The sequence below is a fragment of the Coptis chinensis genome, chromosome 8, assembly GCF_015680905.1.
Source record: "Coptis chinensis isolate HL-2020 chromosome 8, ASM1568090v1, whole genome shotgun sequence".
In the NCBI taxonomy this organism is placed as follows: domain Eukaryota; kingdom Viridiplantae; phylum Streptophyta; class Magnoliopsida; order Ranunculales; family Ranunculaceae; genus Coptis; species Coptis chinensis.
The window spans coordinates 888,331-912,790 of NC_141463.1; the positions used below are offsets into that span (position 1 = coordinate 888,331).

Here is a 24,460-nt window from a genome sequence, read left to right on the forward strand (position 1 = left end):
AATGATGGGGATTAGTAGTTGTGGTTAGTAGTTTGCGGTAGTGATTTGTGTAATTGTAGCTTTGGTCATGATTGCTTCTAGAAGATAGGTTGAGTCATGATATAGAACGATCTGCCTAATGATATGATCTGTTTTGGAGCGACCTCGTAGCTCGTGGACGCAAGCTAGTGACGTAGGTCGGAGAAGTAAGTCAAAGGTCGGTGTGGTGTTTTCATTATGCTGAGCACGTGTTTGATATTCCTAAATGAGAAACCACTCCCTCACAAGCTTCATTGTAATGAAGCCAATTATATAACACTAGTAATTGCCAATACCATCGAGGAGGTAGGACAACCAAAACTAGACTGTTCAGTCTGTGTTTCGGACAATATAAATTGCCAGAGCGAAAATATTTTGTGGACTAACAATTGAAGAAATATTTATCACCCTAAAGAATCAAATTTAACCCAATATCTCAAAGAATACTGAAATTCATGCGCCGAACTTCCACCACTAATTTGATATGTTTTTAAAATTTTAACATATATTGTCAATTTCATATATACTTACTAAATCATAATCACAAATAAGTTATGAACTAAATAAAAACCCTAAAAATGTAGAACCTTGGCTCTCTCAGTTAGGGGTGGAACTCAAAACCGAATCGGATTTTGATTTTACAAAACCAAGTCCGGACTACAGATCTGACATGTTAGTCCAGGACCAACAAAAATCGGATTTTAATCCATCCGGCTTGCACTAACCCGACCCAACTTCCACCCCTAGTCTCACGCCTTCAAGAAATTCTCTCTATTTAATTTTACTAAATCATAATCACAATAAGTTACAAACCAAATAAAAGCCTTGGAGATGTAGAACTTTGGCTCTCTGGCACCTTTAATAAATCATAGTATGATTTTTGTCTCTCTGTCTATATATGACTTTTTAAATTAACATGTTAAAAGGCTTGAATATAATTTCAAGAAATCTATAATTATTTTAAATAATATGAAACTAATTCTAATTTTAGTAAAGCACTTTTTGCTAGTGTTTGATTGGATTTGCGAGTTATGTTTAAATGTGGTTCAAAATTCCAGGTCGTACGGATTTCGCATTTGTGTCGGTTTCTTGTTACTTTTTTCTCATGTCAAATTCCTCACATCCATTATATAAAACACGTCTTACATCTATAAAATCTAAGATATATAATACGTAGACTAAACTCCCTAAACTAGGTTTACAACTATTATTCAAAACAAAATTGGTTTTGTTTAAACTTTACTTCCAAAATGTTTAATTTGATTGATCTTGCACCAAAAAAATTACCACAAATTGTTTTGTTATATTATGAACTTTTGAAAAAAATAAATAAAATGTAGTGCATCAAAAATCATTCATCTTCTTCTAAATACTAGCTTATACTCCCACCAATAAGCGTGCTCTTAAAAAAATGAAGTAAAACTGATCATAAAGTCTTTCATTAACAAAATATACAACAAACATCAATTAGCTAAAGCATCCCATTACCAACATCGCACACACAATTAGTTAATTAAAGTATTTAATAAGGCGGTTGAAAAACCTATAAACGGGAACATATAAACATTATAAACGTATGAACTAAATATACAATCATTTTATAGGATTTACAAGATTTGAAAAGAAAAGAAAAAAAGTTTTGACAGCTGCTAATCTCTTTGTGATTTTTTCTTAGCCCACAAACTATCAAAGTTTTTCGATAGAGACTATTAATTTACCACAGTTGCCACTTCCAATTACATGCCACTTGCAAATCTCAACACATCATCCATAGTTCCTAACTAATCCAGTTTTAGTAATCTTCCACTCTTTTTCCACCATTTCACTCAAACCAAACACACCATAAATTGAGAACAACTTATGTCTCAATTTAATTATACCTAACAAAAGCCTAAAGGCAAAATATTGGTTGTCATTTTCTCTGTAAGAAGAGAAAGTATAAAAAATTTGTAGGATAAAAATTAGGGCTGGAAATGGTACGGGATGTGACCCGAATCTGACCATATTCGAATCCATTTTAACGGATATGGTTTCTATGGTTGTGACTAGAATCCGACTCGAATATCCAAAAACCCGAATCATTTTAACAAAATTTATATTTTGATGCCTAAAAATAAATTTATGAAAATTATTAAAATAGTGTATTTTTTGGTATTTTTTAATAGATATGGATATCCGAAATCCGACACGAATATGGATGGATCCAAATATGATAGAGTTTTGAGTGAGAATCCGACCCGAATCCACTCCATTATTTCCAGCTCCTAATAAAAATGGTATTCGTTACTGCCGGACTCCATATTGTGTTAGGGAGACCCCAAAAACAAAAACAATTATTACAAATATGTCATTAGCCCCAAAAGTTGTTGTGTGTTGGGCACCTCCCAAACCAACGTGAATTTCACTTTTGCAACCTTTTTAGCCTTTCTCTTCTCTTCTCTTCTCTACCACCATCATAAACCTTAAACCATAAAGAAAAATATATCCTAACAATAACACTAAACACCAGGGCTGAATATGCATGTGTACAGGGCTAAATATATGGTTGAATGAGAAAATTCGAACACCCTAGGCTTAAACGCGCGACTTGGCTAGGTCGTTCGTTGTGCACACCAAACGGTCTGGTCACACCGTCTGGACTGAGTCCAAAACGATGTGTCCATATCGTTTGGGATTTAGACTTAAAAAAAAACTTACGTTTGTAGTCACACCGTTTGGAGTAAGTCTCCAACGATATGGCCACACCATTTGGACTAAATCCCAAATAGTGTTTGCATATCATTTGGGATTTGAACTTGGAAAAAACATAAAATTATGTTTTTTGCCCTATTTACCGATGTGTCCATGTCGTTTGGGACTGTGTCCAAACAGTGTGGTCATATTGTTTGAAATGAAATTTGGCGAAGTTCGGATTGTTTTTTCTTAACTTCCATATCTTCAAACACGCAAAATACCAAAAATCAAAGTACAAGTAATTCAAATAATTCATTCCCATATCGTTCCCAAAAATCAAATTAAGTGTGTCAAAATTTGGATTTGTTAGAATTTGGAGACGAAGGGTATCGAGACGGAGAAACAGTATCAAGGTTGCCTCTTTCAATTGAAACAAAGAAATCTAGAGTTCAATCGAGCGGTAATCGAAATCGAGGTTTTGAGCAGTAATCGAAATCGAGCGGTTCTCAGGTTTTGAATTTTGAGTTTTGAGTTTTTCATCCATCAAAAAAATCGAAATCGAGGGGTTTATTGGAGACGAAGGATGATTGTCGGTTTCTGGAGTGTTTTGATCGAGCAGAAAAATCGAAATCGAGAGATTTATTGGAGACGAAAGATGATTGCCGGTTTCTCGCTGGGGGTGTATTATTGCAGGTTGTGCCCACCACAATGGGCAGACTCGGCCCAACTCGGGGTCTGTCCAACACAAATCGGGGTCTCGCTACAAATCGACCAATGATATTCAAAAGTGAAATGTTAAACTATATTACTGTCTACTTTACGGAATATCACGTGTTCTACACCAGAAAAAGTTATATGCCAACTCACAACTCAAAGTTGATTCTGGGTCCTCTTTTGGATAAGGAAAGACAAAAAAAGCAGCTACAAAATTTGAGGTTTTGATTACAAGCCCCTCACACTTTCATACAATTTCTAACACGACACAATCCACGTCATCAATCCATGTACAAACCCACTCACAACCCTCCGATTAAACTTTCCTCATATCCAATCTCATCGGTCCACATCTCCCCACCTTTCTATAAAACAAAAATATAAAAAAACACACCCTTCCTCATTTCTGATAACCTCAAAAACTTCCCCTTTTCTCTCTCTCTCTCTCTCCTCATATGGAATCTTCAGTTGTTTCAGTTATCCCACCTGCTCAAGCTCACATGGCTCATGCTCTCACCCAACCACTCAAACCTTCTTCTAACCATCCACCTTATGCAGAGATGATAGTGTCAGCAATCAAAGCATTGAAAGAGAAAAAGGGGTCAAGTAAAAAAGCCATAGCAAAGTATATTGACTCAACTTATGTCAACTTGCCACAATCTCACTCAGCTTTGTTGACACACCATCTTAAAAGATTGAAGAAAAATGGGATGGTTCTCATGGTGAAGCACTCTTACAAGCTCCCTAACTCTAGTGTTGGGGCTGATGGGGTTGTGAAAAGGGGACGTGGACGTCCACCCAAGCCCATTGGGCCTGATGCTACTGTTGTAGTTGGTGGGCCTGAGAAAAGAGGTCGTGGACGTCCACCTACTAAAGTTGCTAAGCCCAAGGTTACTGGGCCTGGTGGGGTTGTTAAGAGAGGTCGTGGACGTCCACCTAAGCCCATTGTAGGCCCAGTTGTTGATGGAGAGAAAAGAGGAAGGGGTAGGCCGAAGAAGAATGCTCATGCTGATAACACTGTTCCATTGATTACTGTTTCTACTAACACTGTTCCATTGATTACTGTTTCTACTACTCCCGTAGTTAATGAAGAAGTGGTGGTATCTCGAGGTAGGCCACGTGGAAGACCAGCTAAGGCTAGTGGTGGGCCACCAAAGACGAAGAGTGTTTCTACTGGAAGGCCAGTTGGTAGGCCCAGGAAGTCTAGTGGGCCTATTATTGTTCCTTCACCTGTTCCTGTGGTGGAATGAAAGAAAAGAGTTGGGTGTGTTTAGTGTTAAGTTGATCTGTGTTTAGTGAAAAAAAGGAGTGGTGGTGTTTACTGTTTAGTTTCTGTTGTGATTTTGTTCTGAGTAGAGGTGGGTTGGGTTTAGAGGCTTTGTGTTGTAATGAGAATGAGAGTATGAGACAGAGAGCTGTACAAATTATTCCACACTTGAACAGTCTTAACCTTATTTCAATTAAAATTTTACTTCTCATTTTAATTTCTCTCCTTGTTTGTGTTTGAGAATCATACATGAGGCTGCCCCTAGATTCATAGATTCATTGCTTAGTATTCACGACGCAGTGCTGTAAAATCCATAGATCATAGCTTAGTACTCACTAGTCACTACTTTAATATCGTGACACAGGGAAGAGTGTCGTGTGTGATGTGTATTGTTTACCAAGCACAAAACTCCCCAGTGCAGTGCTTAATAGTTAATAACTTAATATACAACTTTAACAGATGGAGCACCTTCATTACCGCAATTATCATATCCTTGGGTGAATTTTCTTATAACAACCCCCACTCCCACACACACACCAAAAAAAACGCTCAGGACTAGGCATTTGCATTTCAAACATTTTAACTTGATGCCAAAGCTTTTGGGACAGAGCTTCAGGAGAACAAATGTACAGCATCAAACTCGTTCCTAACATCAACACGCACAATATACGCCTCTCTAATGCATCCTTATATTACACAGGCCCACATTCTGACATACATAGACAAACACAACAACTTGTATACATTCACGAGTCCAAAGCCTTGGTATAGGCTTTGCTGCATGCATCTGGTCGTGGTTCGGACGGAAAAAGTTGTCAGAGTAAGCATAGAATTACTCCTAATGCATCGCAGATCAGCAATCAATGTTTGTCAAAAGCTACCTAATAAAGTTCGGTATGCATCTCTAATGTTTCAGCTTTTTCCATATCATATTTGTAATTACAACAAATCAATGAGTTAGTGCCAGATGGATGTCAGAAAACTTAACACCGTAGAATCTAACTGCTACTACTTACATTTGGTAAAACAATAATTCCCTCCGATTTAAATCACCAGTAGCCGGAACATGTAGCTGTCATTTGTGGTTAGAGTGATGATTGTATGGTTAGGGATTTCACGATAGAAGTACAGCACCAAAGACGGAACATCCATTTGTAATGTCATAATGATTGTTCTCTGAAAGTCAGTCACGCTTTCTTTGATAAAGAGAATATCCAACTAGAGCAGACATTAAAAATGTCCACAGTACCTGTAGAAAAAAAGATTGATCACAAACAATGGAATCATTGCGTTAAAGAATTGTATGTGACAAATCAGATAATTTCAAAAGTAACAATTGAAGAAACCAAAAATTACAGTGTTAATTGTTTGACATCGTTCAAGCCTTCTAATCCGGGACTGCATATCTTCAATGATGCTTTCCATTGGCAAACCACCCCTGCTAGGTGAGGACTCTGCAACCGAGCCGCAGCCCTGTTCTTTGAACCAAGTTAAAAGATGAAAAAGAATATGCTAATCTAACAAGATTAACAAAATGTTGAGTGTCATTATCTTAAAACTTTTTGGTTATATATTTATTTTTGGTTTTTCACTGTAGAGAGTTGAACCATAATGTGTCTTCATATCTTCCCTGATCTTTAACCCATCGTTGCAGAGGGTTGCTTTTAGGCCTCTGTTATGTATAATAATACCGTGGTACAAAGACAGGTAAAGTGTATCATATTCAATACTACCTGGGATTGAATAAATTCCACGAGTTCCTGCAGTTTTATAGCTTGATGACTATGAATTCCAGTTGAGCTTCTTTCAGTTGTTGGCAAACTTTCCAGAATAATTTGAAGGTAGCTCTGCAAATTGCAGAAAGTCAAGTTAGTCTAGCATGGAGGGATGGGAAAGTATGTGAACACATCACCCTGAATCACACCTAAATGATCCAATGAAAGACTAAAAACCTTTGTAGTATATGAACCATCTAGGTCAAGTGTTGAACCAGCAGCAGTTACTACTTCTCTATTTGTTCCTTTAATCTGTATATAAGGGTTCGGGGTGTCTTGGAGATGATCAACCTCGATAAGTATCTGAATGACAACAGAAAAATACAAAGACAGATTTAAGAGTCAATAAGTAGTATCCAGTTAAATATACTGAAGCATGACTGTCCAAAGACTTGATAGCTGAAATGGCAATGACAACAACTGGAGAGTGCATTCACCCCCTCTTTTTATTCCTCAGTGACATCCTATCCTTCCCTCTGTGCATGTAGGTTTTCTGATAAATAATGTCAAAAGTTTGGATGATCTTCGTCCTATTGACTATATCTTGATTAACATGTAGGATTATTAGTATTATTTCTACAGAGGTGGAAGACTACGATTTGCTAATAAGCACTGGAAGCAGCAGTGCTATTACATTCTGCTATTTACTAACCTCATAGGCATGTACATATGATTCACTTCGTACGCAACTCCGCACAAGATCCTCCAATAAACTCTCCCCTCACAACTGATATTTTATGTGTTGCACAATAATATGCCTACGATAGATTTTATTTGAAACAACTTATAAATATAGTCTCTTTTTCGTTTTCTTTTATTTTTTTGTAATAATTGTTTTAAATTTCATTTGGACAAAAATAAATGCTCCCAAAGATGTCTTTATAATTTGGTGAAAAAGCAAACGAAACCAAACCTTGCCATCTTGATAGATCAACGCAGATGCTTCAATATATGCTACAGCTTGATACCTGATAAAACAGAAGAAAACAAGAGTACTTCACCATGAAATTCTAGAATTGAAGGAAAAAGAGAGAAGTATACAAACAATTCACTGTGATAATAATAATTGCACATACAGATGAAATAACCAATGATATCGAGCAAATCTTGACACGATCAAACTTGGAATTTGTATATGCGTGATGGGGTGGGGAACAAATAAGATGATGAATGGTGTACATCTGATAGTTCTTTGTTTTTTACGTCAGGTTGTAGATATTCTAGCATTTTTGTTTTACTATGATGAGAACGAGATTTTGCGGAGTACTAAACAAAAATTTGTACGCGCTATATATATAAGAAAGATCAATCTCATTTCTCAAAAGTATTGTTGTTTGTTTCTAGAATGCTACTACCCTAGTATAGTGACACATGTAAGAGAGCTGCAAACATAGCTGTTCCTAGAAAATTGAAATTCTACTTGACTAAGAGTCTAAGACACATTTTAAGACTATAATAACTCAAATTTTCTCGTTGAGCTATACGATAAATAAAATCCCTTCTTAGCCTCCGATAATTTAAAAATACTAATGACTCAAAGGTGCAAAAAGATTTTAACCCAAGAGCTATAAATCAACAACACATGCACTCCTTGATTTGTCATGTATAAGGCAAAAGCAACGACCTTAACGAACAGTTTTTTATTTATTGGCAAGCCTGTTTTAAATGAGATCAGTAACTCGAGCAACTCGGATGCTGGCAGGGTTCGAATCCCAAACCTCTGGTATCATCACCCAAAGGTTTTACTAACTAAGCTAGCTGGCACCTGCCCCTTAATTAACAGTTGATTATACAAAAGTTTAGTATTAAGGATCGTCCTAGTCATCATTACTAAAAACATATGCCATATTTTTCCAGTAATGAGAAAGATAAAGAAGGATAGAAACATCTATTACCCGAGGTAGAGAAGGCCAGAAACTGTGCTGATGCTAATATCAAAATCCACTTTTGGTTGTATGATAAAGTTCCCTTCCCTAATAGGCTAGGGTTTCAAAGAAAAGAAAAGATAAATAAAGAAGAGTCAGATTTCTAGCATGGAGCTAAAAGGTAATAATACAGAAAGTGAAAAACATAAAAGTTAACTACATACCTCCCGTATCAATAGCGCAAATCTGCCCTCACATAATCTAACTCTTATGCATTCACCCTCTGCCAGTTGCCCATTAGGTGTTCCAGGAAGCCTTAAATATATATCAGTAAAGTTCTGAACAGAGCTGCAGAGCTTTGCAGCGTCAAGTATTTTTATTATGTCTTGATATTCCACCTGGTTTAGATTTAAGGCAAGAGTTACACACTTATTGTCATTGTAAAGACCAGACTTCTATTAATAAACAAGATGAAATACATTCAATTCTTGACAAACCACAACCAATAATTGATATGTTTACCTGCACTTTACTTTTCAAAACAAACAGTGAACTCTCAGGAGAAAGCACGGGATCAAAGTCATTTCGAATCTTCAGCTGCAATATTTGAATATGATATCTGTAAGTTTAGCATCTTACTACAAAATTCCACCAATGAGAAAACAATAGAAACAATTTTACTGCTCCGTATAATCTATCACAAGCATACTCATATTTAAATTTACTAACATGTGCATGAACAAGATGGGGTTCGATGTGTTGCTGGAACATTGGAAACACTGTCATCATAATTTCATTTTGGGACACAAAACACCCAGCTCTATTCTTGTCTCTTTGAACCCTTGCAATCAGATGTGAATGCACACCTCCAACCTATATATTTTAATCAAACAATTAGCTGAAGCAGATTTGTTCTCATCATCAACCGAGATGAGAAATATGGAAAATTGGAAAGGAAGAAAAACCCTGGTATATTAATAGAAAAAGAGATGAATTTTAATCCTCACAACAGCTATCCACAAGTCAAGTGATTTACGGATATCAGGATGCAAAGCATATACGCCTTCAAAAATAACCTGCCCAAAAGACCAAGGAACAGAAAGATTGAGTTAGACAATGTTAACAAGCACAGCTTGATATACACCAATTTATATGTATAGTTGTATAGACCACTATTAGTCTAGACGTTACTTTAAGTTTTATTTCAAAACTACAAAATCTACTGTGTCATTACATGACAAAGATTTATAATACCTCATACCTCAACTCATTGACCAATGATCCATGTTGTGGGTGGGTGGATGGGTTGGGGGGCCAACCAGCGGGCCACTAGACAACTTAAATGCACTTGACAATGTTTTCTAATGCAAGCTTGGTTTGAAATAACACTAAAGAAGAGGAAATAAGATGCATTAAATATATATATATACCACTCCACAATCTTCAGAAACTTGAAGTTCCTTGAATCCGCTTCGAGTACAATTTTCCAAGTCAAATATCGGCACTTTTGTTCTTTGACAGTTCCTAATGTCATCAATATTCTGCAACAAAAGTTTAACAAGTAAATTATAAAATAAAAAATGAAAAAATATATATAACTAAACAGGAACACTGAATCAGAATTTTAATAATACATAGTTTTGTATTAAGGGAGCAATGGAAAATGTCACAACTGTTTTCTTCCAAGTCCCACTATTCTTTCTTTTCTTTTCCTTTTCCTTTTTTTTTTTTTTTTTTTTTTGGGGCTCAGTTTCAAAAACACGAATTTCGTACAAGCAGGTAAAGAGTATACATTCTTTTATGTGTTTTGAGTTTAGCGAGATAAAACTTTAACTTCATAATGCTAACACCGTGGAAAAAAAAATACACAGGAACAATCAGAGAAGAAACAAAACGAGAAACAATAATCCACATTATTGACATCATACCTTTGAAAGTAGTGATAAGTCAATAGAGCCAAAATCGTCATACTTAAAATCTTTTACATGTTCAGATTTGTAATAGCTTTCGAGGGAAATGACTTCACAACCAACAATGTTTGCCATTTTATGAGCCAAACTAGTTTTACCAGATCCACTAGGACCTCCTGCACCAATTAATACAAATATTTCAATGCCGTTAGAGGAAATTGAACAATTCATGAGTGCAGTGTAATTCCACAATAAGTATGGCTCAGTGCATAGCTAAGTCATGGTGATGATTTAGTTCAGGACACGTAGTAACCTCGACATCAAAAGCTATAAGCATTCAGGCTAACCTCGTAACATCAAGAACATAAATTATTAATTGTGACTACATTATTTGCAGGAAAACCTAATGATGGCATACAGAACTGTTGAGATGATTAAATATTGGATTCTTTCCTTAAGTCATTAATTATTAACTATCGTGTGAAATAACAAAATTTATTTGAAACACAATTCCAACTACATGTGGGAACTCATGAAATATTACAAGCATCTTTAATATTCATATGTTTCTTGATATAGTTTGACAGTTTCTGCATCTTCTTTTCTTTTGGAGTTCTGGCTCCCAATACATTACAGCTAACTTCCTTTTAGTGACTACAGAAACCAAAATGTTTTATTAGAGAAAATTGTGTATTATTTATTGTTGAACCTTGGAGTTGATAAGTCGATAATACAGGGCACTAAAGCAATTATCTCTATAGATCTTGATCTTAAAACACATAAACTAAAATGTACACATTTATATTTTCACGTCAATTTAACTTGTATTTGGAAAAAAAAAATATGACTTTGTAATTCATCATCGATACACAGGAACAAATGCTGGGTTGTAGATAAAGAAGCTTATATTACCAATGCCCACAAGAACAGGGAGGCCTTTATTCTCCAATAACGCCTGAAAGGAAACAAAGAAGGCTATCTGAAGCAAGGTGCTTGGAACTGTATTAGTAATATTCTTGACCTGCAAATCTTAGAAAAGAAGCCTGCACCATAGTTCTGCTGACTTAAAGTTACTACCTGAATAGCTTGAACAGCAAGCAGCAGGCCTCTATCCAAGTCATATGAATCAGGCATTGGAGCAAGCTGCATCAAATCCCTGAAAACAGAAGAATCTGTAGTTGCTTCATGAGAGAGGTCTGATTTATGCACATGCAATTACATACTGTGAATTATGAGGAATTGGTTTTAAAAGACACTGGACAGGAAACAAGAGGAGAAACCCGGAAACTTCAATTCGGTTAATTTTGATCAAGCAAAATCCCAGACTGAGGGAAGTTCACATGTAAATCAAGATTCATCTGAATATTGACCAAAAATAGGCAATAATAAATATAACAAGTAATTGTAAAACCAGTGATCTTTACATGACTAAACTAAATGGAGGAACATAATTTTTTAGCTGGCGGAAGCAGCTTAAGCATAACTATTCCTGATCTAACTACTAGCATAAAGCTTTTTATATTTTTAAGCAATTGAAAATAGTTCCTCATTACAAATAAGGCACATAGATGAAAATTTTATGGCTGGGCTTAATTGTTGATGAACTAATTATATCATTGAACTGAGGGGGTGTATATATATATATCTTTCTCAAATTTGAAAAAGTTCATATGGTAGACAAATCAAAGAAACTAATCTTTATTTAGTAAAAACAGGAAAACAGCTCAAGCAGAACAATGACGTAACTGTCAGCATGTGGAGTAACTGCCGAGATGAAACGCCATGTTGCTACCACAGGGTCCACTTTGGACTTCGTTGGTGATCGAGTCCATGGCTGAGACAAATCCTCGAGCTTGCTAACCAGGTTGGAAGTGACGCGAATAGGCTTTGGCACAATGACCTTTTCTTGAACTCCCACGATAGATGCACTAGACAAGGGAGGTGGTGTGTTAAGACGAGGTACACCTGCAATCAGGAGTAACATGTTAAAGATCTAAGACAGAAAAACCGACCAGTCAGTACAGGAAAAACAGTAAACAAGAAAATAAAAGTGGAGACGGATGTATGTCCATACCCTTGCTTTCAAGAATCATTTCTAAATACGATTTAGTGATCCATGGCCCCTTGATGTCCATCCTAGAAGCTTCAGCTCCAACAACCTACGCAATAACAAGCATATCTAATTTCCATCCAATAGTTTCCTGGTACAAGGAAAGAAGCATGACTACTGCAGACATACATAGGCATAATTTCCAATTTGCCAGAAACAGCACGTACAAGGTTATCTGAACGGATATTTGAAGAATGCCTCAAGCATTTGGTTATTATTATTATTACTATTATTAGTATTATCATTATAGTTATTGCTATTGTTATTATTATTATTTTGTGATCCATAACACTGTCTGGACTCCAGAGCGTATAATGGGAGGGAACACAAGATTGTGGCCTTTTGAATAAAGTTTAACAAACGTATAAGACATAATAGAAGTAAAGCAACTATGCAACAGAAGTAGGGCAGGGAACGGGTCGGGTTCACATCTTCACTAAGAAAGGTTTTAATTCACCACTAGATCATCACTTATGAAAGAATTACCAGGGTTCTTTAACTCATTAAGCTTACGGCTAAAAAGATTAGTATAAAATAGAACATGAGTTTTATTGGTGAACATTATGCTAGGAAAATCAGAAGCCATAAGCCTACCCCAAGAGTAACAATAACATGCCAAAGACACAACCAGTCAACATTTCACTATTGTAGATATCCAACAAACTAAAAGTCAAAGCAAGATATCAACAATTAAAAAATTTCTAACTAAATAAGAAAATGACAATAATACCTACTTTCCTGTCTGTTCCCCTCAAAACCATAAATGTCTCGCCAAGGCTATCAATAAATTCAAGTGACAGCGACAAATTTCCATTACTGATTGATGAAGATATACGCTTGTAACTAACTACAACAGTGTATCCCAAGTGGAGCAGGCCGCCAAGAGTCATTTTTCCAACCTTTTACACATCAAACGATGGGTAACGTTAAGAATCCCTTCAAGATAGTACATAACATGAATCAGAAAGGAAACATGATTAAAATATATATATATAACATTTTAGGCGGGTTTGGGAGGGGGGAGGGATATATCTTTGTGATGCCTGATCAAGGGGGTAAATTTCCTCAAGATAAGCAGTAGTGATTGATGTTGGGTTAGGATAGCATGACTCATGCCACTTTTGCCCAAATTTGTATTTCCAAAACGCTCTAGACAGAGACCTTTTAATACAGTCACTCATGAATATTACAAATTATGAAAAAGAAACGGAAAAAAAAAACATTTATTTTGTGGTGCTTTTCACTCTTTGGCCTTTTCCACTCCTTTCTTGATAAAGCTTGAATAATGGAGAAAAGTGACACTCGATAAAGAACAAAAAATACAAAACCTTGCATGAAAAAAAAAAGAAGAGGACTGTAACTTACCTCAAATTCGGCTTTTGGTCTGATGATGAAATTCTTGTCAACAATCCTTTGATCCCCCAGAGATATATAATATCTAATACCAGATTGTCGAACCTTTATCCAATCATTGATTCGTGCTTCTTCGTGTGCAGATGGAGGTCTCAAGTACATCTCGATAAAACTGAAAGCAAGATAAAGCCCTAATGATTAACAGCAAAGTATAATGCCAAATAAAACAAGAGGGGAAAAAAAGTGTATCCTGAAAGAACAAACACTTACTAGATACGATATAGCAGTAATTGAATAGAAGAAAAATAAAAGAGAAAGTTACACTGGCATACTCACTTATCAATTTGTTCATCATTTCCATGAAAAGAGTAAGTCGAAACGTTTGTAGACTGTAACAAAAGCACGAGTTATGAGCAACCACTGATGCACAACATCAAACAGAATGAGAAGTGTGAAGTATCGAAATCGTGTAAATGAACCACAACAAAGAATTCGGTACTAACAGGAAAGGAGCCTAAATTTCTAGATAGCATATTTATACTCATAATATTTATACAGAGCCTAGTCGCACACAATCATTTCTATACAAACATGAGTTGCATGGAATAACCAGATGACATTTTCACTTAAACTAAACCAGTATAGAAGAAATCTTGTGAGACATGCTGCTACCGTTGTTGTTTTTTAATGCACCATCTCTTAGAGCACTTTGCTTTTTCATTGATTCAATTAACCAGGCTCATATCATGGTATTCCGCAAACTTGGCTCAAATAGTTGGTTTGTGATGTAGTGTACTCATAATTCAAAAAGGAAAAAAAAAAGGTGTTGAATTGAAATATGAAACTAGAGTGCTAAGCAAACAGAAGCAATTAACAGTATCCACTGACCTTGCTTTTGCATTTGAGCTTGTATATAGGCTCTCGAAAAGATGAAACAAAACTGTTGTTGATTCTGATCTGCAGAAGGAATGCCGAAGATTCTCAATCAGCCTTATGAAGAAAAGAAGAAGCAAGGAGATAAAAAGCCAACCTGAGCATGATGGAGGTCTGGTTCAATGTGCTTTCTAAACAATGGGAAAATGCTGTCAATGAGGGAATCCAAAGAACATGAATCCCCAATGTCATACCGCACTTTGGAAAGCAAACTAAAATGAACACCCCCAACCTGATACAACATAAATTTGGGAAAGAGATTATTCAATAGCGCGACAAGAGAGTATTTACCTTCACAAGATAGACCAAAAAAGAAGGAAGAAAAGTACCACTGCAACCCTTATATCTAGCAAAGAACGCAGCTTTGAGTGTAAAGCATAAGTGCCATCGACAACTACCTACAGAGGATGTACAAATTTAGCAGAACCACATGCTAACAACAAAATAGTTGCTAACAAAAAAATTTGAATCTTACCACCCCTGTAGTACTCTTTAATGTCTTTGAACCGACACGCCTCTTTTCTTGGAAATCAAACAGAGGCATCACCGCATCTTTTCCTTTCATCAAATCCTGATTCAACATACAAGCCTGTTCAATTTGTCTGAACACTACTACAGCCTCAACTAGATGAAGCAAAATAACCTTACAATGGGATTAACTATGAAACTTTTTCTAAACCAATACTTGCTAAAGCCTATGTACCAGGGACATAAGCAGCTACCTTCATGCGAAAATCTATGAGCACTCTGCACTACTTGCAAAATTCCAGGAAATCTCTTTATGTCTCACTTGGTAACAGGGTAGATATTTTTTTATAAAGCTATTGTAACTTGATAAAATTCAATCAACTCAAATAAAAACATAAATAAAGGGGAAAAAAAAATGAGGGGAGATGTGAACCTCGAGATTCCGAACTAAAGTATCAAAATCTATTGAATCAAGATCATTCCCATCATCAAGCCCATCGCGATAATTCTCCATAGATATAACCTCACATCCAATAACAGATGCTACCTTCTCAGATAAACTTGAAATACAAAAATTTCAATCACAATGCCAACTTTATAAGTAAAATGTAAATAATCTAATACTAGTAACCAAAATGTACCTAGTTTTACCAGAACCACTCGGACCTCCAATACCAACTGTAACAAGTCCATCTTTCTTTTCCCTCAGTTCTTGAAGTGCTTTTACTAGTAAGTAAAATCCATGATCAAACGACTGCAAAAAAAACACAATAGTTAGTCTTTTAATTTGATTTGTGTGATCGAGAAGAAGTGAAGAGGAGGACATACGACGTGAAGAGGGAGAGATTGGAGAATTGAGGAAGAAGAAGAAGAGGAAGTTGATGGTTGTTGTTGTTGTTGAAGCTGGTAATCTCTTCCACCTTCTTCGAACACTCGCTGAACAACTTCATCGTCCATGCGAACACGAAAGAAGAAGAAAAAAAGAGAAAAAGAGAGAAAGGAATCTGAGAAAGTGAGAAATGAGGAATGGTCTGTGTTATTTATAGTTTTCTCAGACAACACTCAACAACTCCCGCTTTTGTTTTTTTTTTTTTTTTTTTTAACCAGTTTATCCTTTTTCTCACCAATAACACGTGTCCATTTCACCACGTTCCAAATCCACTATGGGAAGTTACTGCTCGCTCGAGCTAGTGCTCTGCACATCGGGTTTGACCCGAATCCGAATAGTTCGGGTTCAGATAGATTTTCATATCTGTTTATTTATTCAAGTTCGGGTTGTTCGGATATATTTTTTGTTTTTGAATTTTTAGTGTTATCCGATCGGGTTGGTCGGATTCGGATATAAGATTTCTCGGATATTATCAGACTATTCAGGTTCGAATTTGGATATAGCCAAACCCAACCCATTCTCTGCCCTAATTATATAGTTCGGAATTTCTCTACCTTGAAACATTATCTTTGGTCTGTAAGTTTTTTTTAGTGATCTATTTTCTAGCAATATCAATTAGCTCAAATTTTCTTTAGTAAATTTATATGATTATACTAAGACCTATTCTAGAGTACCACTAGATTTTGAACCTGAGGGTACACATCATCACTCTCTAACCACTAAAATTTGCATTTATCAGTGGTTTGGTCATAAATCAAATTAATTATGTTTGTTGAGCTATTTTTTCTTTTATTAATACTATGTTGTAGTATTAGTGTCACAGTCTGAATTTCTAAACAATTACAAAGTGAATATTTGAAATATAAATATCTCAAACATCACTCGGTTCAATTGTCTAAAAACCTAGGCTATGACGGGGTGGATACAACACATGTCAAAACCTAAAACCCACATCATACAAGAATCAACTTAAATTAAAATAATCCCAACAATTTTCCACCATCACTTTATTAAGCTATCTCCCGTCCAAACAAAACATCAAACAGACTCTCTGAATAATAGTCCTCACTGCCATGTTCTCAGGTCATGCTAAAAATATAAACTACGTTATTACATCCTTTCAATAAGAATCAGACCTAATAAAAGAACTAACGGATTGCTCCAGGCAAAAATCTAAATCACGCCACGGTTCCACTGCCTTCCACCTATGTTCCCAAGAACACACCTACGTTGTCAAAACAAAGCAAACATGGGTCAGCAAAATGGAATTTGCTGGTATGAGTAGACTAACCACATATAAACATTTCCAATCTTTATTTATCATAATTAACACTTTAAATATCATAATATAATCATTCTCAGCTTGGAAGGCAGGTAGTTCCGTAATTTCAACCAGCATATTTTCTTCCTAAGCAAGACTCTCATCTTATTAACTCGTTATAATAACTTGTGTTAATAACTAAGTAATTGAATTAAAACTTACCGATATCCACTGACCACTGCTATATAAGGGTAGAACCGCGTCCCTGCACAAAATATTATTAAGTCCTACCCTCTTGCAAAATAAAGTTAGAAATTTTATATAACATATGTAGATATTCTATAGGTATTCAAATGCAAGTCCAAGCACACCCGTAGAATCAAAGAATACAACTAACCCGCAAGGCGAATACCTTAGTTCCTCTCTAGGGCAGTCCAAACAATCTGGTCATTCATGGCACATTCAATGAATACCCGGGTCATTCATGGCACATTCAATGAATACCCATATATAACGCTAACAGGCCATTTATGACACATCCAATAAATGCCCACCTATCACATGACATCTTCAGTCATAAGACTCATTTCCAAAACTTGAGACGTGGAGAGATCTAAAAGGGTGCGGTAAATTTGTTTACACATTATTGAACTTTATTGCATATATTATCTCAGAGAACGAAGGAGTATCTTGTTTCATGTATTTTTGGTTTATGCGGTATTAATTATATGGATGTCTAAGTGTCATAGCGTCGCATATCATAAAATACTGAAATATCACATAGTAATTAATACACGTACACACGTATATATATACAGGTCTTAACCTAAAGCCAAGCACCTATCACAATAGACCTAATCATAGTCAAGTAAAAGGTCTTTATGTCTATGTCTCTTAAAATATAAATCTCGTCACGTGTCTAAAATTTGATAATATCAACATCAATTCTCTCTTAGAAAATGATTAACCAATTTATACATGCTTCCGCAATATTTTAGTATTGGATTTGTCCATACAATTTACAATATAAAACGTAGCACAATTAAACAGTCAAAAGTCCACAATCAAAGCCCAAAACCAAAACCCAAAGGTCTAACTATTAAATGACCCAATTTGGATCTATATTAAGTTGTATGGACATGCCCCAAAACAAACTTGAAACTGGCCCAAAGAAAGCTAATTGAAAATGGCCCAAACCACTAACTAACTTAGTCCGGCCCAAGAGCTAAAATTTAAAACCCAAAAACTAAAACCGGCCCAAACCAAATAGATTTCGGCCCAAGGCCCAACCAAACAAACAGTCGTCTTCCTCTTTTCTTCTTCCTCAACAGCAGCCTCCACCACCAGCCACCACCGGATTAGCCACTCGTCCCCACTATTGAACCCAGCGGTTTTCCTCTCCACCAAAAACCAAATCTATCGATACCTTAAAACTTCAATTCCATTATACTGTACAAGTCGCGATCGACCCGCCATTAATGGTTTATTCAAGCTTCAATCACTCTCTCTCCAGCACCCAATCAACCACCAATAATTCACCTCAAGCCAACAAAATAACCTCACAACAAAATCAAACAAACAATCATTTAAACAACACAAAAAAAATCCGGACGGTTTGGTTCTTGCTTGAACACCATTAATGGCTGTTCAAGCTTCACAACACTACCACTCTCAAACAATCACCTCTACTTCACCACGCACAGTCCACACAACTCCACAGTTCACCCATACAGCCCAACAGTTTAACCAACGAATCTAAAACCCGACATCACCCATAATCTAACAATCACCATCAATCTAAAACGCGACAACGCATATTAAATACCTAGATATACAAAGTAAGTTACATAAATTCTTAATGGTTTGATCTATTGATTTTTCTCAAAGGATCCGGACCAGTTTTTCTTTCGGAGACCAGACTGGTTCTTCCGTCGAAATCCAATATGTGACTTAGCACTACGACATACCGTACTGAATAGAGTATTAGGCAAACAGTATGAACAGTAAATACATATATATCCTTTTCCTCGTATCATAAAATCTACAGTAAATGAGAAATTAAAAACGTAAAATATCTACTCACCTTTAGCGCGCTCCGACTATCAACCAGCTACCAGAAAAATCTTCCTTTTCTGCTGTCAGTAAAACTCCCATTTTTTTTTCTGTATAAAACTCTATGTGTTTATAAAACTCTGTGTTTTTTCCTAAAAACTCTACGTGAGAATCTCCTTTTCAGTTTTAAAAACCCCCCACCGAAAAACAAGGATGAAAGTTATCTCTTTACTTACGGGGCTTTTATCCTTAACTAATAGTTTATCCTATTTTATTTTACTTAATAATAATAATAATATTATTATTATTATACTATGAAAAAAATAAAAGAAAAATATGGGATGTTATAATTAGTGTTGACATCAAAATTTGAAACACTACAATATTCTATAGTTAAAACTTTTTGGCACATAATAATTCATGAAAATGGTCTCTGTTCGTTAAAAACGCCTGGGATGCACCTAACCAACAAGCCTAAACGCCCTTAAGAGATCCTAAGATGGGTCTGTTATTAACTTTGTAATTCATAATGTATACCATGTGAATTGCTTCTGCAATTATAGATATGCTACTTCAATACATTAGTTCCTCCCTAAATGATAGAGACCCCTACTTTATATTTTTTATTGATTTTCCCTTCTTCCCTATTTTGTTTGTTTATTCGATTCTGACTCTAGTTTTGACTCAATCAATTTTGGGTTGACTGTGAGTTGACCTTCTCTTTTTTCGTAATGGCTCAAATACCCCTAGACAATATTTACCAACATGCCATTAAGAAAGTGGTCCACTAACTTAAGTATAACGGACATGTGTCTTTATCATAGCGGTTCGGATCACAACAATCCAATGAATACAATTTAATCTAATGAAATATACTTGATTTCATATGGACCATCCTTGTTGACCCAATCTAACCACTCCTGCTCTTCCTTAATTGATCACTATTCATCTTCTTCCTCCAAGTGATACCTTCAGATTAAATTCATGTTGGGATTGTTCCAAGGCACGTGGCATGAGGCTAGTGATAGCAAGTCCACTCCAATAGAGTTGGTTATGCCTAGGGATGTCAATGGGTTTCGATAACCGACTCGAACCAAATCGATAAAAAAATGGTTTTGGTTTTTGTAATTTGGTTTGACTTCCACCTACCCGAAACCAAATTGAACCGATAAGATATTGGTTTGGTTTCGGGTTTGCCCTCCACTAAACCGATATGAACCCGAACTGATAAGAAGAGATTTTAGTAATATTTATGATTAATTTTATATATGTGTATCAATTGTGTGGTTGAAATTAATTTATTTAATTTAGGATTTAATTGATTTTATAGTTTTCGGTTCGGGTTGATTCGGTTTCGGTTTACAATATATCTTATATTCTTATCGGTTTGGTTCGGTTTTGGATGAAATATAATATTATTAATTTGGGTTGATTTTCTCGAACCCAACCCAACCCAACCCAAACCGATCTATTGAGAGCCTCCCAACACAGTTAAGAAATTAACCACTTATTCTTTTCATATATTTAGTAATTTTAATGATCCTAAAGGCAAAATATAATCACAGACATTATTATACCTTTTCCCCTAATCTGCATAGCCATTGAACAATAACAAAACCGTAATGGAAGCTTACTGTTAAAATACTTCCATGCCAAAAAAGAAAGACAAACTATTATAATCAAATATACGCAAAACCATCCCACATGCCATTGAACAACGTAGTGTTATCAGACCCGGCCAGGCCTGGTGGGTTGACCCAATAAACTGGCGAACCGGTCCTCTAACCGGGCTGGGTTGATAATTAGATCGTTTAAACATTTAACCCAGTGATGAACCGGCTAACTCGGGCGGTTTTATATTAAACCCGGTTAAACCGGACGGTTAATTAGCGGGCCGACTTATCACTCAAGTGTTAAATTCAAAATTAAATTGTTTGTGGGCCGGCAGTCTCGAACCTTGGTTCCAAACATATCAGGCATCTTACACATCAAGAATTACCAACTTACCACTCAACAATTACTGATTATTACTTATATATAAATATATATACCCACTAGTCCAACCAGTGAACCATTGATCCAACCACTAACCCAGTGACCCAGTCCCTTCACTGGGTTGACCTCCGGCTGGGTTTGATAACTATGGAACAAAATAGCAAATTAATATACAGAACTTTCATTTGTTTAGGGTCATTACTGAGCGAAGAAATATGATTGAAAACGACCTCCCGATAACATTTTATAGATGCAAACAAAACCAATTCTTCTTCCTTGGAATCCTTGCCCTTCTTCGTCTCCAGTAAACCAAAACAAGATAGCTTGGGTAAAAAGACTTGCTTTCATTTCCCTTTAGCATATTTATTTCTCCACCAACTTTGATTTTTATGCATATTGACTCACAGGTCAAAGAAAAATAATTGCTTTCATTTTCCTTCAGTTATTATTTCTGTGGAAATTATAAACGCTTGCTCAAATTTCTTGGTTTATGGCCTCGGCGTGCAGGATCGGACAAGTTGCTTGACTTACTCAAGTTCTTTTCTATATAATACAACATGAATGTGTAGTTGTTTTTTATTCCGTTTCAAGTTCCATTCACTCTGCACCTTCAGTTATGACTCTGTTTAGTTTTTCTCTCTTACTTGTCTTGTCCTTCTCCGGTTTGCATTTCTTTAGCACTGAGATTGTCCACAGCCAACATCCAAGGAAATGAAACAGATAGACTTGCCTTACTAGCATTCAAATCTCAAATAAATCTAGACCCTCACAACGTTACGGCCGTGGGAATGATTCTCACCATTTTTGTGATGGGGAAGGAGTAGTATGCACCAAAGACATCAAAGGGTCACAGTCTTGAATCTCGGTTCCAAAGGTCTAGTCGGCCGCATATCACCTCATATTGGAAACCTCTCTTTCTTGAGAACTCTACGCCTCTCTCACAACGGATTTCAAGGTGAAATTCCTCAAGAACTTGGTCATTTGTTTAGACTAGAAAATCTTATACTGGGTAACAATTCTCTTGTAGGAAAATTTCCCGTTAATATCTCCCGTTGTTCCAACCTCATAAACCTCTTTTGTGCTTATAATAAGCTTGTTGGACCCGTACCTATGGAACTTGGGTACCTTACAAAGCTTGTTCGTATGAGTCTGGACGTTAACATGCTAACTGGAGAAATTCCACCTTCCTTGGGGAACCTAACATCTATTGAAGCTCTGTCTATATCATATAGTAATTTGGTTGGTGGTATTCCTAGTACTTTTGGACAGTTGAAGAGACTCAAGTTTCTTTCACTCGGTTCATGTAAACTCTCTGGTACATTTCCTCCCTTTTTTTATAATCTATCAGCCTTAGAAACCATTTCGATACCAGAAAATCATTTTACTGGGGAAGTTCTTAATGAGATCGGTCTTCTACTTCCCAATCTTAAATTTTTTTTAATTGGGATAAACCAATTTTCTGGTCCCATTCCTACCTCTTTATTCAATAATGCTACAAAACTCCAAGAGCTTGATATTGGTCTCAACCAATTTAGCGGATTTGTCCCTACCAATGCAGGAAATCTAAGAGAACTTACATGTTTCCTTATTCACAATAACAATCTTGGAAGCGGTAGGTCTGGAGATTTGGATTTCTTTTCATCTCTACCCAATTGTAGTCATCTACATACTCTTGGGGTGGGCACCAATAGATTTGGTGGTGTTCTTCCTGCCTCGGTAGCCAATTTGTCAAGTCAACTAAGTACATTGAATTTGGGTAGAAATCAAATATCTGGAAATATTCCTATCGGAGTTGGGCATCTCCAAAATTTGAGTTTTTTAGATTTGTCTTCCAACTTCTTGACTGGTAGTATTCCCCTGAGCATTGGAAATCTCCAAAACCTACATAAATTGCAACTAGATATCAACCAGCTATCAGGACAGATCCCTTCTTCCATAACTAACATGTCCAAGTTATATTATCTAAATCTCTCAAAGAACATGTTCGAAGGAAGCATTGCTTCAAGTCTAGACAACCAAATTTTGCAGACACTAGACCTTTCTTATAACAATCTTATTGGCCCCATACCAAAGCAAGAGATTGGCCTATCTTCTCGTTTAGTTACCCTTGATTTATCCCATAATTCATTGGATGGGTCCATACCTTTCGAAATTGGTAGATTGAAAAACCTCGAGAACCTTAATCTCTCCGAGAACAACCTGGTGGGTGAAATTCCTAGCGCACTAGGTAGTTGTTCGAGTTTGGAATACCTCTATCTGCAAGGTAACCTTTTCCAAGGACCCCTTCCCTATGAACTTGGTGCTCTGAAAGGCCTTCAAGTTTTGGATGTTTCACGAAACAACATATCTGGAAATATTCCTAAAGAACTAGAGGAGCTTTCTTTACAAAGACTAAATCTATCTTTCAATAACCTTGAGGGTGAGGTACCAATACAAGGGATCTTTCAAAATACAAGTGCAGTTTCGGTTGTTGGAAACAACAAGATATGTGGTGGCATTCCTAAACTTAAGTTACCTAAATGCAAAACCCAGAAACATAAGTTGCCTCTCACTTTGAAGGTGACACTTGGTGTACTAATCCCATCCTTCTTGGTGGCAATGTTTCTTCTAATCTATTTGTGGAAACAACCTAAAACAAAACTTCTTCCGGAAACAATTTGTGGAGATCTTACACGTGTTTCTTACAATGATCTCCACAGAGCAACATATGGATTTTCCTCGGAGAACTTGATTGGCACAGGGAGTTATGGATCTGTTTACAAAGGTATTCTTCACCACGGTGAAGGTTTCATTGCAGTGAAGGTATTCGACCTCATGAGACAGGGAGCTTCCAAGAGTTTCATGGCTGAATGTGAAGCCCTGAGAGGAGTTCGACATAGAAATCTACTCAAGATCTTAACTGTTTGCTCAAGTGTAGACTCTAATGGTAACGATTTTAAAGCTCTAGTTTTCAACTTCATGCCTAATGGAAGTCTAGATAGTTGGTTGCATCCAAGCTCAAATGGACAACATCAACCAAATGGTTTGAATCTATATCAACGATTAAGCATAGCAATTGATGTTGCCTCGACTCTTGATTATCTTCTTCAATTATTGTGAAAGGCCTATTATTCATTGTGATTTGAAGTTGAGCAATGTTCTTCTTTCGGATGACATGATTGCCCATGTTGTTTTGAC

The 24,460-nt window shown here is 36.2% G+C and overlaps 3 protein-coding genes and 1 long non-coding RNA gene across 6 annotated transcripts in view; 2 read left to right on the forward strand and 2 right to left on the reverse strand.

Annotated features, from left to right (window-relative positions):
* Positions 1–3,796: 3,796 nt before the first annotated feature.
* On the forward strand, positions 3,797–4,889 carry LOC147479167 (uncharacterized). The gene has a single exon (XM_086580935.1). It carries the CDS (start codon positions 3,861–3,863, stop codon positions 4,653–4,655), a length of 795 nt encoding a protein of 264 aa, XP_086437061.1. The 5' UTR covers positions 3,797–3,860; the 3' UTR covers positions 4,656–4,889.
* The window catches only part of LOC147479168 (P-loop containing nucleoside triphosphate hydrolases superfamily protein), a 29,330-nt gene continuing 8,677 nt past the window's right edge, over positions 3,808–24,460 (reverse strand). Inside the window, exons 1-26 of one of the 3 annotated variants that reach the window (XM_086580931.1) lie at positions 15,915–16,155; positions 15,728–15,840; positions 15,520–15,646; positions 15,094–15,189; positions 14,948–15,016; positions 14,716–14,850; positions 14,574–14,642; positions 14,022–14,074; positions 13,698–13,857; positions 13,067–13,231; positions 12,297–12,381; positions 11,969–12,187; positions 11,300–11,394; positions 11,135–11,177; positions 10,241–10,398; positions 9,743–9,853; positions 9,320–9,388; positions 9,042–9,185; positions 8,835–8,909; positions 8,537–8,710; positions 8,343–8,428; positions 7,361–7,415; positions 6,625–6,750; positions 6,406–6,519; positions 6,029–6,145; positions 3,808–5,921 (exon numbers count right to left, since the gene is read on the reverse strand). In XM_086580931.1, coding sequence (XP_086437057.1) covers positions 5,856–5,921; positions 6,029–6,145; positions 6,406–6,519; positions 6,625–6,750; positions 7,361–7,415; positions 8,343–8,428; positions 8,537–8,710; positions 8,835–8,909; positions 9,042–9,185; positions 9,320–9,388; positions 9,743–9,853; positions 10,241–10,398; positions 11,135–11,177; positions 11,300–11,394; positions 11,969–12,187; positions 12,297–12,381; positions 13,067–13,231; positions 13,698–13,857; positions 14,022–14,074; positions 14,574–14,642; positions 14,716–14,850; positions 14,948–15,016; positions 15,094–15,189; positions 15,520–15,646; positions 15,728–15,840; positions 15,915–16,043 — 2,853 coding nt within the window. In that variant the 5' untranslated portion in view covers positions 16,044–16,155 and the 3' untranslated portion in view covers positions 3,808–5,855. Of the gene's footprint in view, positions 5,922–6,028; positions 6,146–6,405; positions 6,520–6,596; positions 6,751–7,360; positions 7,416–8,342; positions 8,429–8,536; positions 8,711–8,834; positions 8,910–9,041; positions 9,186–9,319; positions 9,389–9,742; positions 9,854–10,240; positions 10,399–11,134; positions 11,178–11,299; positions 11,395–11,968; positions 12,188–12,296; positions 12,382–13,066; positions 13,232–13,697; positions 13,858–14,021; positions 14,075–14,573; positions 14,643–14,715; positions 14,851–14,947; positions 15,017–15,093; positions 15,190–15,519; positions 15,647–15,727; positions 15,841–15,914; positions 16,158–24,460 lie in introns of those variants that run through there. The other 2 variants (XR_015206394.1, XM_086580932.1) reach the window with 2 other exon arrangements.
* On the reverse strand, positions 16,958–19,505 carry LOC147479169 (uncharacterized). Its single transcript, XR_015206397.1, has 3 exons — positions 19,320–19,505; positions 17,459–17,501; positions 16,958–17,200 (listed from the first exon to the last, which is right to left on the reverse strand). It is a non-coding gene; the product is annotated as an uncharacterized LOC147479169 (long non-coding RNA).
* On the forward strand, positions 22,130–24,455 carry LOC147479170 (uncharacterized; the record flags this gene model as incomplete). The annotated part of the gene is given in 2 exon segments (XM_086576136.1): positions 22,130–24,367; positions 24,369–24,455. Coding segments are annotated over 2 exon segments (2,061 nt in total), but the record flags the coding sequence as incomplete, so codon positions are not given.

What these genes read in the sequence shown, in the direction of transcription:
- LOC147479167 (XM_086580935.1), top strand. Translation starts at nt 3,861, where the DNA reads ATGGAATCTTCAGTTGTTTCAGTTATCCCACCTGCTCAAGCTCACATG.